The sequence below is a fragment of the Centroberyx gerrardi genome, chromosome 24 (assembly GCF_048128805.1).
Source record: "Centroberyx gerrardi isolate f3 chromosome 24, fCenGer3.hap1.cur.20231027, whole genome shotgun sequence".
NCBI classification, from domain to species: domain Eukaryota; kingdom Metazoa; phylum Chordata; class Actinopteri; order Beryciformes; family Berycidae; genus Centroberyx; species Centroberyx gerrardi.
In genome coordinates, this window is record NC_136020.1 from 22,864,719 (window position 1) to 22,879,496 (window position 14,778).

At 41.5% G+C, this 14,778-nt stretch overlaps 1 protein-coding gene across 3 annotated transcripts in view; it reads left to right on the top strand.

The window, feature by feature from the left end:
• The window catches only part of rerg (RAS-like, estrogen-regulated, growth inhibitor), a 65,343-nt gene extending 50,981 nt beyond the window's left edge, over window positions 1–14,362 (top strand). For all 3 annotated transcript variants that reach the window (XM_078282186.1, XM_078282187.1, XM_071898470.2), the window contains exons 3-5: window positions 1,268–1,324; window positions 8,368–8,441; window positions 12,299–14,362. In XM_078282186.1, the coding sequence (XP_078138312.1) occupies window positions 1,268–1,324; window positions 8,368–8,441; window positions 12,299–12,709 (542 nt within the window). In that variant the 3' untranslated portion in view covers window positions 12,710–14,362. The remainder of the gene's footprint in view (window positions 1–1,267; window positions 1,325–8,367; window positions 8,442–12,298) is intronic.
• The last annotated feature ends 416 nt before the right edge of the window (window positions 14,363–14,778 follow it).

Here is a 14,778-nt window from a genome sequence, read left to right on the forward strand (position 1 = left end):
CATGTTGATCGGCGAATGAAAGCGCAGCAAATGAAGTCATTGATTGTTTTTTAGCCGAGGCGATATGTTTAGAGCGCACGAGTCTCTGGTGTCTGGTGCAGCTTAATGATGCGGCATCTGCAGTTTCCAGAATCCAATCCAAACAGTCTGCAGCATCTTGACTCAGCGATGTCAGATTAGTCAGATGTCACATTTTAAAGGTCCCATATGATGTAAAGCAGGACTCCCCTTGCCTCTGTGATGATAAAGGAGTTGGATGGTCTATCTAAACATGGTGAAAGTATCAAAACTAAATCCACACAATCCATATTAGAAAAGCGAGCCTCTAAACGAGCCGTTTGGACTTCCGTAACTTTGTGGCGTCACAAAGGTTCGCTCATTATCATTTCTGTAAGAAATAATAGACTAACAAAGTGTTTTTTTCAAAGCGGTCGAGCGGTCGTCATCGTTTATTACCGGAGAGTTTTCCCTACCTGTAGCCGCCGGGCCGTGGCGTCTCACGTTTCGCTCTCGAAACGGTTAGCCAATCGGAACAGAGGGGTCGTTAATATTAATGAGCCTTAAAGACACGGCGACAGAAACGGCCTGTTCTTGGTAAGGCTCAGAGAGATGCTGGAAAATGAACGTGGAGAAATGGATTGAGAGTGTTTTTGGTTCATGACACCACACACACAGCTCTGAATGGAGCTCAAGACACAAAATAAAGTGTTTAAAGAAACGTTCAGCCTGGCAGACAGCAGGCAGACTGTTTGGTTTTGAAGCTCAGGTAATGGCTTTTTAATTCTGTCTGAAGGACGAAGGAAAACAACATTTCCATCCGGCAGATTATTTGTTGATAGCAAACCATTAAGAGAGTGAGTCAGCGGCCCGGTGGGGAGGCTTTTCATTTGTGATTAAGGCTGATGCTGTAAAGGGCAGCGGCTCATAATGAGCTGCAGAGCCGACGTTCGTCTCTCTGAACGCCGCTGTGGTGATGAGGAACTGCTCAAACAGCTGTTAGCGTTTAGATGAGACGTGTGTTAAAGTGCTTTGGATCTCATGGCCTCTTGGTCAAGTGTCCTCAGCTGATTAGCCATTGATGTAAAGCTGTTGTGAATGGATTTGCATATTAGGACCAGACTGTTTGACTGAGGAAGGAGCCTGAGAGAATATTTCCAGTCTATTCTACAGAAATTCGACCAAATCTCATCTTTTCTCGAAATCAAAGCTAATCTCATTGTTTCCTGTAGTGTTTTTTATCCTAAATCTGTTTTTCTCTGTTTTACAGCTTTGGTGGTGAGATTTCTGACCAGACGCTTCATCTGGGAGTACGACCCAACACTCGGTAAGACACTTTTTAAAAATTTTATTTAGTTTTTATTTTACCTTTATTTTACCAGGCAGAGAGGTTCACCTCTTGGAGGAAAGGAGGAGATAAAATAAAAATAAAAGACACAACCTGCTGTCTCTACTGTTACTACTGCTACCACTACTAGTACAATCATTCATTCTCTACCTGCTTAATTCTTAGTTATACCAATAACAAGATTTTTTATATAGCTCTTTCCTAAAGTCAGAGTTTACAAAGTGCTTTACAAAAAGGCAAAAAAAACCAAGGAATGGTGTCACATTCAAAAGAAAAAGTAGTTAAAGATATACAAAAGAACACAAGATCAGAAGAAAGATCAAAAACCAAAACATTACATCAAAGCAAGTCTAGGACAACGCATTGTAAGAAGTGATTTACTGTAAAAGGTGAGATTGAATCGGAAATTATTAAATATGCAGGTAAATTAGATTATACAGTTTTGGTTATTACAAAAGTGGAACTGAGATATTTCAAAGTACTGCAACAAGGTTTATTTCACAAGGATTTTTTCTGCCCTTATTGGTGCATTTTGGTCATTTTAACATCAATGCAGATTCACTGTGATCCCACTGTAACCAGAAGACTCATATTCCCGTCTTTCTGCACAAGCTACAGTTTAATCTTCGGACCGGACCTGACAGGTTAGACCCTCTGTCTGCTGGTGTATTTCAAATGGAGTGAGTACTGTGTGATTCGGAGACACAGAGACGATGCCCAGGGTCAAAGCAGGAGCGTCACACTTTAATCGCTCACACCGGCGGCCCGCTCTACATGGAAATATTACGTTTGCTTCCATAAGCGGCTTCTGAAGGTGGAATGTGAGGGTTAATGTGGACAGAAATCATCGTTCAGTTTTACCAGAGGGTCAGCTGGGTGAAACAGTCTGACATTTAAAACAAAGAGAGAAAAGCTGCAGCACTACTGGAATATTTAGTTCATGGATTTAAAGCGTTTGATACAGAGGTAGAGAGTCTTGAAGCTGCAGGAGGCGACTTCGCACTTTGGCGTCCTCCAGTGGCGGCGGGAGAAAACTGTTTGAATTTTTGCAAGTTTGAAGGACTTCATTACCCAGAAGTCATGTAACGTGGCTCCAGTAGAGGGCGCTCTCCTCTAGTGCTGAAACGAATACTTGATTAATCGATTAGCCGATTCGCAGAAATAGTCATTTAATCGTTTTAGTTATTTATCAAGTAAAAATACCAAACATTTGCTGGTTACAGCTTCACAAATGCTAAGATTTGCTGCTTTTTTCCATTTCATATCATTATAAAATGAAGACTTTGGAGGTTTTTTGGCTGCTGGTCTAGTCTGGTTCTAGACTCCTGAATCTTGCCCCGCCCACTTTTCATTTTGTCGAGCGATTCAGAGAGTCTGGTGTTTCCCTCGTCTGGTGTTTCCTCGCACGTAGAAACAATAGAGCCAATCAGCGCCTTTGTGGGCGGGACTTAAGTTTGAACTGTTTGTGCGACGGTTTTTCATTGGTGTTTCGGCACAACAGATTTGTTGTAATCACCCCTAAACTAACAGATCGTCTTTGAAAAACTTTATTTTTGTCAAAATCGACTGACATTCTTGGTAAAGTTCGTAAATACACTGGTGGCCGGATACATCAGTCACTAGTGATTGGTTCAGATAGTCAGTCACTAGTGATTGGTTCAGATAGTCAGTCACTAGTGATTGGTTCAGATACGTCAGTCATTAGTGATTGGCTCAGATACGTCGGTCACTAGTGATTGGTTCAGATACGTCAGTAGTGATTGGTTCAGATAGTCAGTCACTAGTGATTGGTTCAGATACGTCAGTAGTGATTGGTTCAGATACGTCAGTAGTGATTGGTTCAGATACGTCAGTCACTAGTGATTGGTTCAGATACGTCAGTAGTGATTGGTTCAGATACGTCAGTCACTAGTGATTGGTTCAGATACGTCAGTAGTGATTGGTTCAGATAGTCAGTCACTAGTGATTGGTTCAGATACGTCAGTAGTGATTGGTTCAGATACGTCAGTCACTAGTGATTGGTTCAGATACGTCAGTAGTGATTGGTTCAGATACGTCAGTCACTAGTGATTGGTTCAGATACGTCAGTAGTGATTGGTTCAGATAGTCAGTCACTAGTGATTGGTTCAGATACGTCAGTAGTGATTGGTTCAGATACGTCAGTAGTGATTGGTTCAGATACGTCACTAGTGATTGGTTCAGATACGTCAGTAGTGATCGGTTCAGATACGTCAGTAGTGATCGGTTCAGATAGTCAGTCACTAGTGATTGGTTCAGATACGTCAGTAGTGATTGGTTCAGATAGTCAGTCACTAGTGATTGGTTCAGATACGTCAGTAGTGATTGGTTCAGATAGTCAGTCACTAGTGATTGGTTCAGATACGTCAGTAGTGATCGGTTCAGATAGTAACGAGGAGGAAATCTCAGCTGAATAATGGAGTGGAACCAGATGGACGTTCAGTCTGAACATCAGGTTACTGCTGGTCAGACTAAGTCAATTTCGGCTCTGTGATAATAATAATAATAATAACTTTATTTTTTATAGCACCATTCATACATAGAATGCAACTCAAAGTGCTTTTTTTGTTGATATTGTTGGGCTGAGTGCTTCCCCTCAGTGAGTATAACAGACCATCTGCTGCTCTGTTATTCATATTTTTATTATTATTATATAGTTTGAGAGGCTTGAACAGCGTTGCTTCACCTAACTACCACCATTCACTCAGATTAATATACAGTATACTGCTGTGAAGAAGACAATTAGGTAGAACAATTAACATTTTGGAAGAAATCTGTTAAATTATGTTATTATGCTTGCTGCTGATTAATTATCATTTTACTCATTTGCTTCACTCTCCAAACTCTGATCTTTTTTAAAATGATGCAGTAAAAACACGAAAAAGTGGATTTCTAATGATGATAAGCTTGTTAGTCACTCGTTCTAATTAGGCAGATAATAAATCGTCTGCTGACTTTGTATGTTTATGCTTTTGTCTGCCAGAATACCTTATTAGCAGGTAGTGCACACACACACACACACACACACACACACACACACACACACACACACACATTAAGAGTCTCTTACAAGAACAGGACATTATTTTCTCTTATCTCATTCCTTGTCATCACACAGGAAACATGATCTGTACAGAATGCAGAAGGCCACCAATACTAATAATTCGTTTTTTCAGCGATTTTTACTCCTGACACTTCACACCAACCAACTATAGGATCTAATCTTAAAGACTAAAAGAGAGCTACTACTAGAGTATTGTCTGGTATTGCAATAGAGCAACACCTCAAAAATCTCCATCTTAACAAGTCATTTAGTCGTGTAAAAATCTTAATTTTCTGCAAATAAGTGAATAAATCTGCCGGTTGCGTTAGATAATTTCACTTGTTTCCAATGCAAATCAACTTGTTGGAAGAATTCAGTAGAATCAAGAGTCATTTTCTTGACAGCAGTGCAGTGATCTGTCTTATTCTGACTGGTTTCAACAGACTGACTTGTTTCATTTCTGGAAAACTCGTGACTCTAACTCTAACTCTAACTCTAACCCAAACAAGTGAAGCTGCAGTGGAAACCAGTGGAGTTATCTCTCCTCACTGCAGAATGTTTCTCTTGGTTTAAGAAAAATCAGATTTGAAGGCTGAATATGAGACTAAAGGACTCGTTAAGATGGATGATTTTTGCGGTGCAGGAACTTAATTCCAGGACAAATTTTCTCGTGGGAATATTTTGGAAATAAAGTGAAAGCAAGCGGGAAAAGCAAAAGATAAGAGAGTTTTCAAGATATTCAGCCAGTTAGGAGAGCAGGCAGCGAAGATCAGCCATCGACAAATTGGCTTCTGTTTCCAGTTTTGACGCGTCGGGTCTGACACGACTCTCTCTCTCTCTCTCTCTCTCTCTCTCTCTCTCTCTCTCTCTCTCTCTCTCTCTCTCTCTCTTTCTGCCTCCTGCCAAAACAGGCTTCAGGCTCTGAGAGATGAATGAACTCGCTGCCAGGAAAATTACTGCTTTTGTCTCCCTGTAAGATCTTTAGATAGGAAGGCCGGGCCGGTTAAATCATCCCCGCCCCGCCCCGCTGTCACTGCAGTTAGCAACATATATAAACTGGGTGGGGGCGGTGGGTTTGGGTGGTGTTTGCGGCTCCTGAAATAGGACGTCCCAGGGGTCCCGGTGTGAGACCCAGGTCCTCCTCCTCGGGCCTCCAGGTACGCAGCTGTAAATCTCCTCCCTGCTGCTGCCGCCCGGGGCTCGCTGTGACATTTCGCTGACGTCAGAGAACTCAGTTTATCCAGTTTTTTCCCCCGGAGAGCTGAGCGCACCTGGGCCACGGCCAGGTCGACATGCAGGGACCGGAGCTCCACTTAGATTCTCATTTCACTGGGAATCTGAATGTCTTTTGACAAGTGTTTGGTCTAATATTGGTCTCATTGTTTGTGGTATTGAGGTTTTGCAGGTGCGTCACCAGCTGGAACAATCATGGAGATCCAGTGGAGAATTGACTGAGCGGAAATAAAGTCTAAATGTCTACCAAGCAGCTAGAAGCAGAGAGCAGCTGAGTCAGCTTGTTGTGGTGTGGCTGTAGATCCATTCAGTAACGTTCTCAGTAAAAGTGAATAGTGTGATAAGGTGGATTTGGTTACTGTGACACAGTAAACTGTCTTGTCTTTAGCCCTAGTCTCTACTCCAAAACACTCTGAGTTGTAGCTTGAGAAGAGTCAGCTCAGTTAACCTGAACAAACTGTTAGCTAGCTAACTAGCCGGCAAACACACTGATGTTAATGTGAACATGCTAACGCTAGCTGCTGCTAGATACGTTAGCTAGTGTGCTAATCAGATGTGTTAACAACAAGACAGTGATGTTAGCTGACCAGATACTATGGTTAGCTAGCTAACAAGCTGACATTATCTAAACACTAAATCAATCAGATGGATCAGTGATGAAATGATCAGTTCAGTCAGAAACAGACAGAAATTAACCGTCTGTTCAATTCTGTTGAGACGGACAGAAACACAGTCAGCTGTTCACAGAGCTGAAGACCTCCAAGATGGCCGCCAGAGGGGAGGGGTTATGTCACCTGAAAGCCCCTCTATTGTTGTTCAGCACGCATGTACCATGTCAACGCACACATCAACATGTATGTAGACACACATACACACAAATATCATCAGGAGCAACCATAGAAACCTTTCTACCTGACATCAAATATTATGTTGTTTACTTAAGTTAGAGTATGGAAGAATTTTTTTTTTCCATATATATATAGAGAGAGATTTTCTGACTGACTCTATATGCTTGTAAAGAAAAAAAACACCTTCCAATAAATCCTCATTCCACAGAAAGCCGACAGCTGTGGAGAAATAGCAGCAGAGTTGCGCAGCATGAGTCACAAGCTGAAAGCGATTGCAAGACTAGATTCACAAAGTCAGTGAGCTTTGAAAAAGTAAAATCCAAAAAGTCCTGCAAAACCCTCTATCTTCACCAGCAGGGCTTCAGAGGGGCGTTTACACAGATGGGTTTTTACAACGGGGCAATTCAGCCTGATAACCCCCGTCCCGTCCGAGGTGAAGCGTCGGGTCACGGCCGCAGTTCACACCTGCAGAGAGAAGCTCTTATCCTGCTGTTCAAACTAACCAGAGGTGAAGCTCAGGTCGCTCCAGGTCACTCCAGGTCACAGCAGGAGGCACCTGTCACCCGGCAGCCAGGGAGTCCAAATATCTGCTGGAATAACTGAAGAGTTTGGTACCAAAATGCAAAATATTAAGGATGGGACCATCTGTTTATCTCAGTGATTCTCAACCTTTTTCATATCAAGGACCCTAATTTAGTCCACATTTAGAGCCACAGACCCCCATTTGATGAGATTTTGTCTCTTGGACCCAAATCTGAGAATATTTTTATTGTCAGATATGATTTTGTCCAGAACTCCATGACTATCTGTATTGTAGGTAGAGAGATAACAGAGAAACTATGATGAAAATACTAATTCTTCTCTAATCGTACAACGTCTTGTAAATGAAATAATGGTGAAGTTCAACAACTCATCAAGTTTGCTGGGGACCCTCTGGAACCCCATAAAGGACCCCTGGTGGTCCCTGGACCCCACATTGAGAACCACTGGTTTGTCTCACGATATGATTCGATATGCAATATGAGGTTCAGGATTCAATACAACCAGGACACGATGTGATCAATAAAAGTTCAGTGACAACAAAGTCTGACTGTGCAGAATTCTGACACAAATCTTTCTAGCGATGCCATTGGCTGCTAGAATGTAAACAACAATGTAAAAATGTCATTACAAAGTGACTAATATAATTTGGATGGAGAGCTTGTGAAATTGTAAAACTCTTAGTACTTTAAAGGCAAAGCTGCAGTCAATTAACATCTGTTTTGAATTTTAGAATTACAAATTATCTAAGCTTTCAAGCCAGCAGAGGTGGAGACTCGAGTCACATGACTTGGACTCAAGTCACAGTTTGAATAGCTTGAGACTTGACTTGCTGCATGAAGAGAAGACTTGAGACTTGACCTGACTTGGGTTCTGGTGACTTGGGACTTGACTCTGACTTGTACTTTGATGACTTGAAAAGGTTTCTAAAGTCTTGACTTGAGATCTTGTGTTTGTGTAAATGACTTAGATTGAAAGTGATGAGATTTGTTTCAGCGGACGACTGAATTTAAATTCTGTTTTCTGAATTTGTATGGAATGATTGAATTTATTAAAGTTGAAACTGATTCTAGAAATCAAACTCATGATGCTCTTACCAAGTTTTTATCCTATTAAAACCATATTGCATTGAAAAGTCCTCGATATTTAGTTTTCTTTAAGATATTAAATTGATACTGGACTGGACATGGCGGCTTGTTGGCCTTCTGTCAGACTCCCAAAATCCACCAGCCTTTCCAGTGTTGAAATAACAAATACTTATAAAAGAAAACTACTTTATCATAAGTTTTACATTCATTCATTTTGTGAGAATAATAATTTTTGTCTTTTGTGTCTTACAGAATCAACATATCGGCATCAGGCGAACATCGACGATGAGGTCGTCAGCATGGAGATCCTGGACACAGCAGGACAGGTGAGACCAGTCAGTCCCTTAAAACACCAACCTGTCCTTCATCCCACCTGTGGGTCAAACATGGGGATCAAGAGTCTAAACACAACAATAAAGCCTGAATAAAGACCTATCTGCCCTCAGTTTATCCCTTCTGTATCACATACTGACTGCATCTCATTCCTCTTCCTGTATCTGATCATCCTCATGTTAAACTGAAGGTAAATGTGTTATGATCGTGGGTGGAAAGAGCATCACAGTACACTACTCAAGGAGAAGTACTGATACTTTTAGAAAATTTTACTTAAGTAGAAGAAAAAGTACTGGTGTGAAAACCTTGCTTACACTGCAACAGTTATCCATCTTTACAAGTCATTTAATTTAGTCTTAAAATTGTATTTTTATGAAAACAAGTGAAAATAAATCTGCGGTGGGGTGAGATGTCACTTGTTTCTGATGCAAATGTTTCAAGAATTTCCTTGAATCAGGTGTCATTTTTTTCATTCTAGTGGAGTGATCTGCATTTTTCTGCTTTTCTCTGAGGTGTCTGACACTTTTCTAGAAAAATCCTGAAACAAATACCTGAAACAAATGATTGAAAACAATGTGTTACTTGTTAAAAGAAAATTTTAAGACTGAACATGAGACTAAATGACTTTTCAAGATGGCCGTTTTCTGCAGTGAGGTGAAAGCGTTGCGTTGCAGGTTGACCTTGCAGGTTGACCTTGCTCACACTGCAACAATTATCCATCTTAACAAGTCATTTAATCTCATATTCAGCCTTCAAATCTTATTTTTATGTGGGAAAAAACTGTAAATTGGGTGAGATGTCACTTGCAAATCAACTTTTCAAGAATTTCCTTGAATCAGGCGTCATTTTCTTCATTCTGGTGCGGTGATCTGCCTTATTCTGCTTTTGTCAATTTTAAGACTGAACAAGAGACAAAATGATGAAAGTGTTGCAGGTTGACCTTGCTTACACTGCAACAATTTTTCCATCTTTAATCATTTAGTCTTAAATCTTATTTTTCTTAAAACAAGTGAAAAAAACCCTCTAAATTGGGTGAGATGTCAACTGCAAATGAAGTTTTCAAGAATGTTTCAAGAATTTCCTTGAGTCAGGCGTCATTTTCTTCATTCTGGTGCAGCGATCTGCCTTTTTCTGCCTTTCTTTGAGATGTCTGACACTTTTCTAGAAAAATCCTGAAACAAGTGTCACTTTTGTGTCAATTATAAGACTGAACATGAGACAAAATGGCGGTCAAGACAGTCATTTTTTACAGTGTGGTGAAAGTGTTGCAGGTTGACCATGTTTACACAGCAACAATTATCCATCTTTAATCATTTAATTTAGTCTTAAATCTTATTTTTGTTCAAACAAGTGAAAAAAAACCCTCTAAATTGGGTGAGATGTCAAATGCAAATGAAGTTTTCAAGAATGTTTCAAGAATTTCCTTCAGTCAGGCGTCATTTTCCTCATTCTGGTGCCTTTCTTTGAGATGTCTGACACTTTTCTGGAACAAGTGAATCTGCTTTGGAAACAAGAGGAATTATCTCACCCCGCTGGCAGAAGTTTTGACTTGTTTAAAGAACATTTTTAAGACCGAACATAAGCCTAAATGAGTCTTGAAGCTGTTAACTGTGTGTTGCGGGGTCCCCGGACAGCGAGGGAGAGCTTGCGTAAGTCCTGCGGCGGGAAGATAAACGTGGAGCGGCCGCGGCGCTGCGTAGGTGTTCTGCTGCCGGCGGCTGATTTCCCCCGGCGACACTTCCAGCCAAGTCATCCCTCTCTCATTACACCGCTTTCTATTTTCAGCCGGCGTTGAGACGAGGCCTGAACGTTTCCAGACACGGCGGGGAGCTCGTTCTCTCCTTCGAAAAAAAAAAAACACCAAAGCGATGGAAAAACAAATCAAAGTCGGATTGGATCGAGACAGAGTATTAACGCTGTCTTGATTTGTGGATGCGGAGTCTTCTTTGCGGCTCATAAATCGCAGGTTCAAAAGTCGGTCAGGTATACAGATGTCAAACTCTCTCTTCTGTCCTCTGCAGGAATGCGGTAATTTTTTTTTTTTCTTTTCCTCTGCCAATAACTATGAGATCAGAGCGTGTGCCTCCCTGCAGTCAGGTTATGATTTAAAGTCCGCCACACGACCAGTTAAGTCCTGTTACAACCAGGCGGCTGTTTCTGCTTCGACTCGATCGGATCAGGAACAGATGCCGGACTTCACACCGCTGACGGCTGCAGAGGAAAAGCTGAGTTTCAGCAGGTGAGACAGAGAGAGAGAGCGCAACACAAACTGGCTTCACCTTAAAGAAACTTGCTGTTTTCTTTGGACGTGGCAGAAAAGATGGAGCGATGTCATGTTCAGAGGATAAAGTGTAAAATAAGACAGTTTGAAAGAGAGTTACACACACGTTCTTCCAGCCAAACTGTGTGTTATTTTCAGATTGACAGCAAACCAAATCTCTTTTGTTAACAATTATTTATTGGTTTTCAAATGGCAAAGGAATAAAGAGTACAGCACTGTATAGGGGTAAAAAGAAGAATAAATACTCAGTAGGTCACTTAACAAGATATAATAAATCCACAGATCAATAAATAAAATATAATTTCAAAGATACATAATTACACAATTAAATGCAAGAGTATCGGCCTTGAAAAACCCATTATTAAAGATAGATACATAAATAAATAAATACATAAATTCATAAATAAATAAATGAATAGGGAAACAAATCTTACATTCATCAGAACAGATAATTACACAAGTGCTTACATGATTGGATTTATTAATGCCTGTGATGACAGAGCATGAGTCCAGTTAAGTGTTTGTGTTCATTTGGCAGCAGAAGAACGTTATTCTCTCCAAGAATGTTATCAAACGTTAACAACATATAGGGTTTTTTTTTGTGAATATCAAACCAGTTGATGCAGGGAGATGTTAAAGGTCCCATCTAATGTAAAGCAGGACTCCCTCTCCTCTGTGATGATAAAGGAGTTGGATGTGTATCTAAACATGGTGAAAGTATCAAAACTAAATCCACACAATCCATATTAGAAAAGCGAGCCTCTAAACGAGCCGTTTGGACTTCCGTAACTTTGTGGCGTCACAAAGGTTCGCTCGTTATCATTTCTGTAAGAAATAATAGACTAACAAAGTGTTTTTTTCAAAGCGGTCGAGCAGTCGTCATCGTTTATTACCGGAGAGTTTTCCCTACCTGTAGCCGCCGGGCCGCGGCGTCTCACGTTTCGCTCTCGAAACGGTTAGCCAATCGGAACGGAGGGGTCGTTAATATTAATGAGCCTTAAAGACACGGCGACAGAAACGGCCTGTTCTTGGTAAGGCTCAGAGAGATGCTGGAAAATGAACGTGGAGAAATGGATTGAGAGTGTTTTTGGTTCATGACACCACACACACAGAAATTCTTAGAAAAGATTTACTTTAATGTCCTACACTTTTCTTCTTTGGTGCAAATATTAAAGTTCCCATATTCTCCACTTCCCAGTGTTTATATTCAAATAGACCTCAAGACATAAAATATAAACACTGGGAAGTGGAGAATATGGGAACTTTAATATTTGCACCAAAGAAGAAAAGTGTAGGACATTAAAGTAAATATTTTCTAAGAATTTCTTGTAATACAAGCAACAGATGATCCCAAAACTGACATTTGGACAAAGACAAAACAGATGCATGTACTCTGCAATTTAAATCTTAAGATATGTTTTGTGTTTTTGTTTGTCCATCATGATGATAACTGTGTCTTGTTGTACGTACTTTTACACGTCTGTCTTCGCTGTCATCAGACTGAAAAATGCTAAAAGTAAAGTCAGTGGCAGCTAACAGTTTGTGTAACGGTTTGTGTCTTGGCCTCAGGAGGACGTCCAGCAGAAGGAGGGTCACATGCGTTGGGGCGACGGCTTCGTCATCGTGTACGACATCACGGACCGGGGCAGCTTCGAGGAGGTGGCGCCGCTGCGGAGCCTCCTGGAGGACGTGAAGAAGCCGAAGAACGTCCCTCTGGTTCTGGTGGGCAACAAGGCCGACCTGGACCACGTCCGGCAGGTCGGCACCGAGGAGGGCGAGCGGCTGGCCGCCGAAATGGCCTGCGCCTTCTACGAGTGCTCGGCCTGCGCGGACGAGGGCGGCGCCGTGGCCGAGGCGTTCCACGAGCTCTGCCGCGAGGTGAGGCGCCGCAAAGCCGTGCAGGGCAAGGCCCGGCGCCGCAGCTCCACCACGCACGTCAAGCAGGCCATCAACAAGATGCTGACCAAGATCAGCAGCTAGGGAAGACCCGCGCTCCGTCACGTGACGCAAGAACAAGAAATGTAAATGTTTTTAAAGGTGTTTCCAACAGTTATTGGCTCCCACATGGACTACATCTGACTGATTTGAAGCAGAAGGCTTTCTATTTCTTATTTTTGATCATTTTAAAGTGTAAGACCTGTTCCTTCTTAACTAACAGCCTTTGGAAGAGGGAAAAGACGTCGGAGCCCTGAAGGAAGACTCCTTGTCAAAACGTTTGGGCTCATTTGATTTAAAATCATTCTGGGGACTGGTGAGAAACTCTGTGTTTCATGTTAAATAATTAATACGATGAGGCTATCCTATCTCTAACTGTCAAAATCAATAAACTATCCAGAAGGCAGTCTAATTATCACGCATGCGAACTGCCCCATACAGCATGCGAAGAACCCAACTTTTCATTGATGTTGAAGGACCAAAGGGTTCGTAGTTTCCTCTCTAGCTTGTTTGTAGAAAGATGTTTTCGACGTGTGTTTGTCCTTTAAGCAGCGGCCGAGGATCGATTCCCTTCGAAAAAATAAATAAATCAACAGTTAACCTGTAGAGAAGTAGATCCGCTGTCCTGTCCGGAGATCTGTCGTCTGTTCTCTAGAAGAATCCCTCAAGCCTCGCGATGAAGTCCACCGACGGCGTCCCGTAGCGGACCGTGACTTCCCGCGTTCGTCCGGGACGAGATCGCTCCGGATCCCGTCGCTCGCTTCATCGAGGAGCCGAGGCCAGAAGTCAGAAAGTCCAGTTTGTGACTGAATGTGTTTGCGCTGTTTTGTGTTGAAGCTGCGGAGGGAAGCGGTCCGTCACACTATGTCGCATTCCTGGGATGTTCTTTATGGATGTTAGCATACCTTTAATACTGTAAACTTTGTATGATATGTCGCCTTTAGCACTGCTGTGTGTCCTCGGTGTGTACAGAAGCCAAATTCATCGAGATGATACTGTAAGTGTTTCAATCGGATGTAATATCTCTGTTTTCCGGGGTGAGATGACGCTTGTTTCCAAAGCAAATTAATAATTTTCTGAAATCAAGTGTCATTTTCTTCATATTAGTGGAGCGATCTGCATTTTTCTGCTTTTCTTTGAGATGTTTTCGTGAGCAACTGTTTTTATTAACAAATAATAAAATTCAATTAAACTAAAATACAGTTAAATTAATGTGAATACGTAGCGAAAGGGGAGTGGATAATGAAGCAGGTAATTCAAATGAAAGAGGTGCAGAGCGCAGATGAACCAAAATCAAAAGTAACCCAAAAAAAGCAGTAAATAAACACATAAATAAACACATACAATTATAAACAAGGGAAATATACAGTATGTTTGACACTTAACTTTCTGAAACAAGTGAATCTGCTTTGGAAACAAGTGGAATTATCTCACCTCACTGTTTTTCATTTGTTGAAAGAAAAGTTTAAGATTGAATATGAAACTAAATGAGTTTTTAAGACGCTCGTTTCATGCAGCGGTGCTAGACATGAGGGAGACCCCGCATATACCGCAAAGGCATCTAGATGATACTGTAATTGTTTAAATCGGATGTGATATCTCTGTTTTTTTCCCTCCTTCGGCCTCATGTATGTGACCCGTCTCTGGTCTAAACAAACCAGCTGTGCACTTGTAATTAAAAATTGAGATTTAATCCCAGCGGTTTTCTCCTGACGAGTCCGTATGTTTTGTCGACATCGGTGTAAATGTCACCACCTGGAGCTTCTGGAGTTCGGCAGAAACACCCAGAGGTGCCGCAAGTTTCACATTGTGATCCAGTGTGATTGATACGAAGGCCTGCGGTCCGACCCTGAAATGTCGCATTTGCAGCGTGCCGGTCTCCCCGGGTCTAATGAGGCCCAGACAGACTGTTTTTCATCTCCTGACACTCATTTGCCCGTGCTCAACCCAGGGTTGAATAATGGGCTTTTCAAGGCAGATACTGATATTTTGTGCAGACATTCATTTTAAAATCTGTAATTTTTTCCATTTTCATGCCAAAAATTACAAATATTAAGTATTTCCCCTCAGAATTTTCTTCTTGTCAGGGCGGAAAAGCTTCTGAAACAGCATTT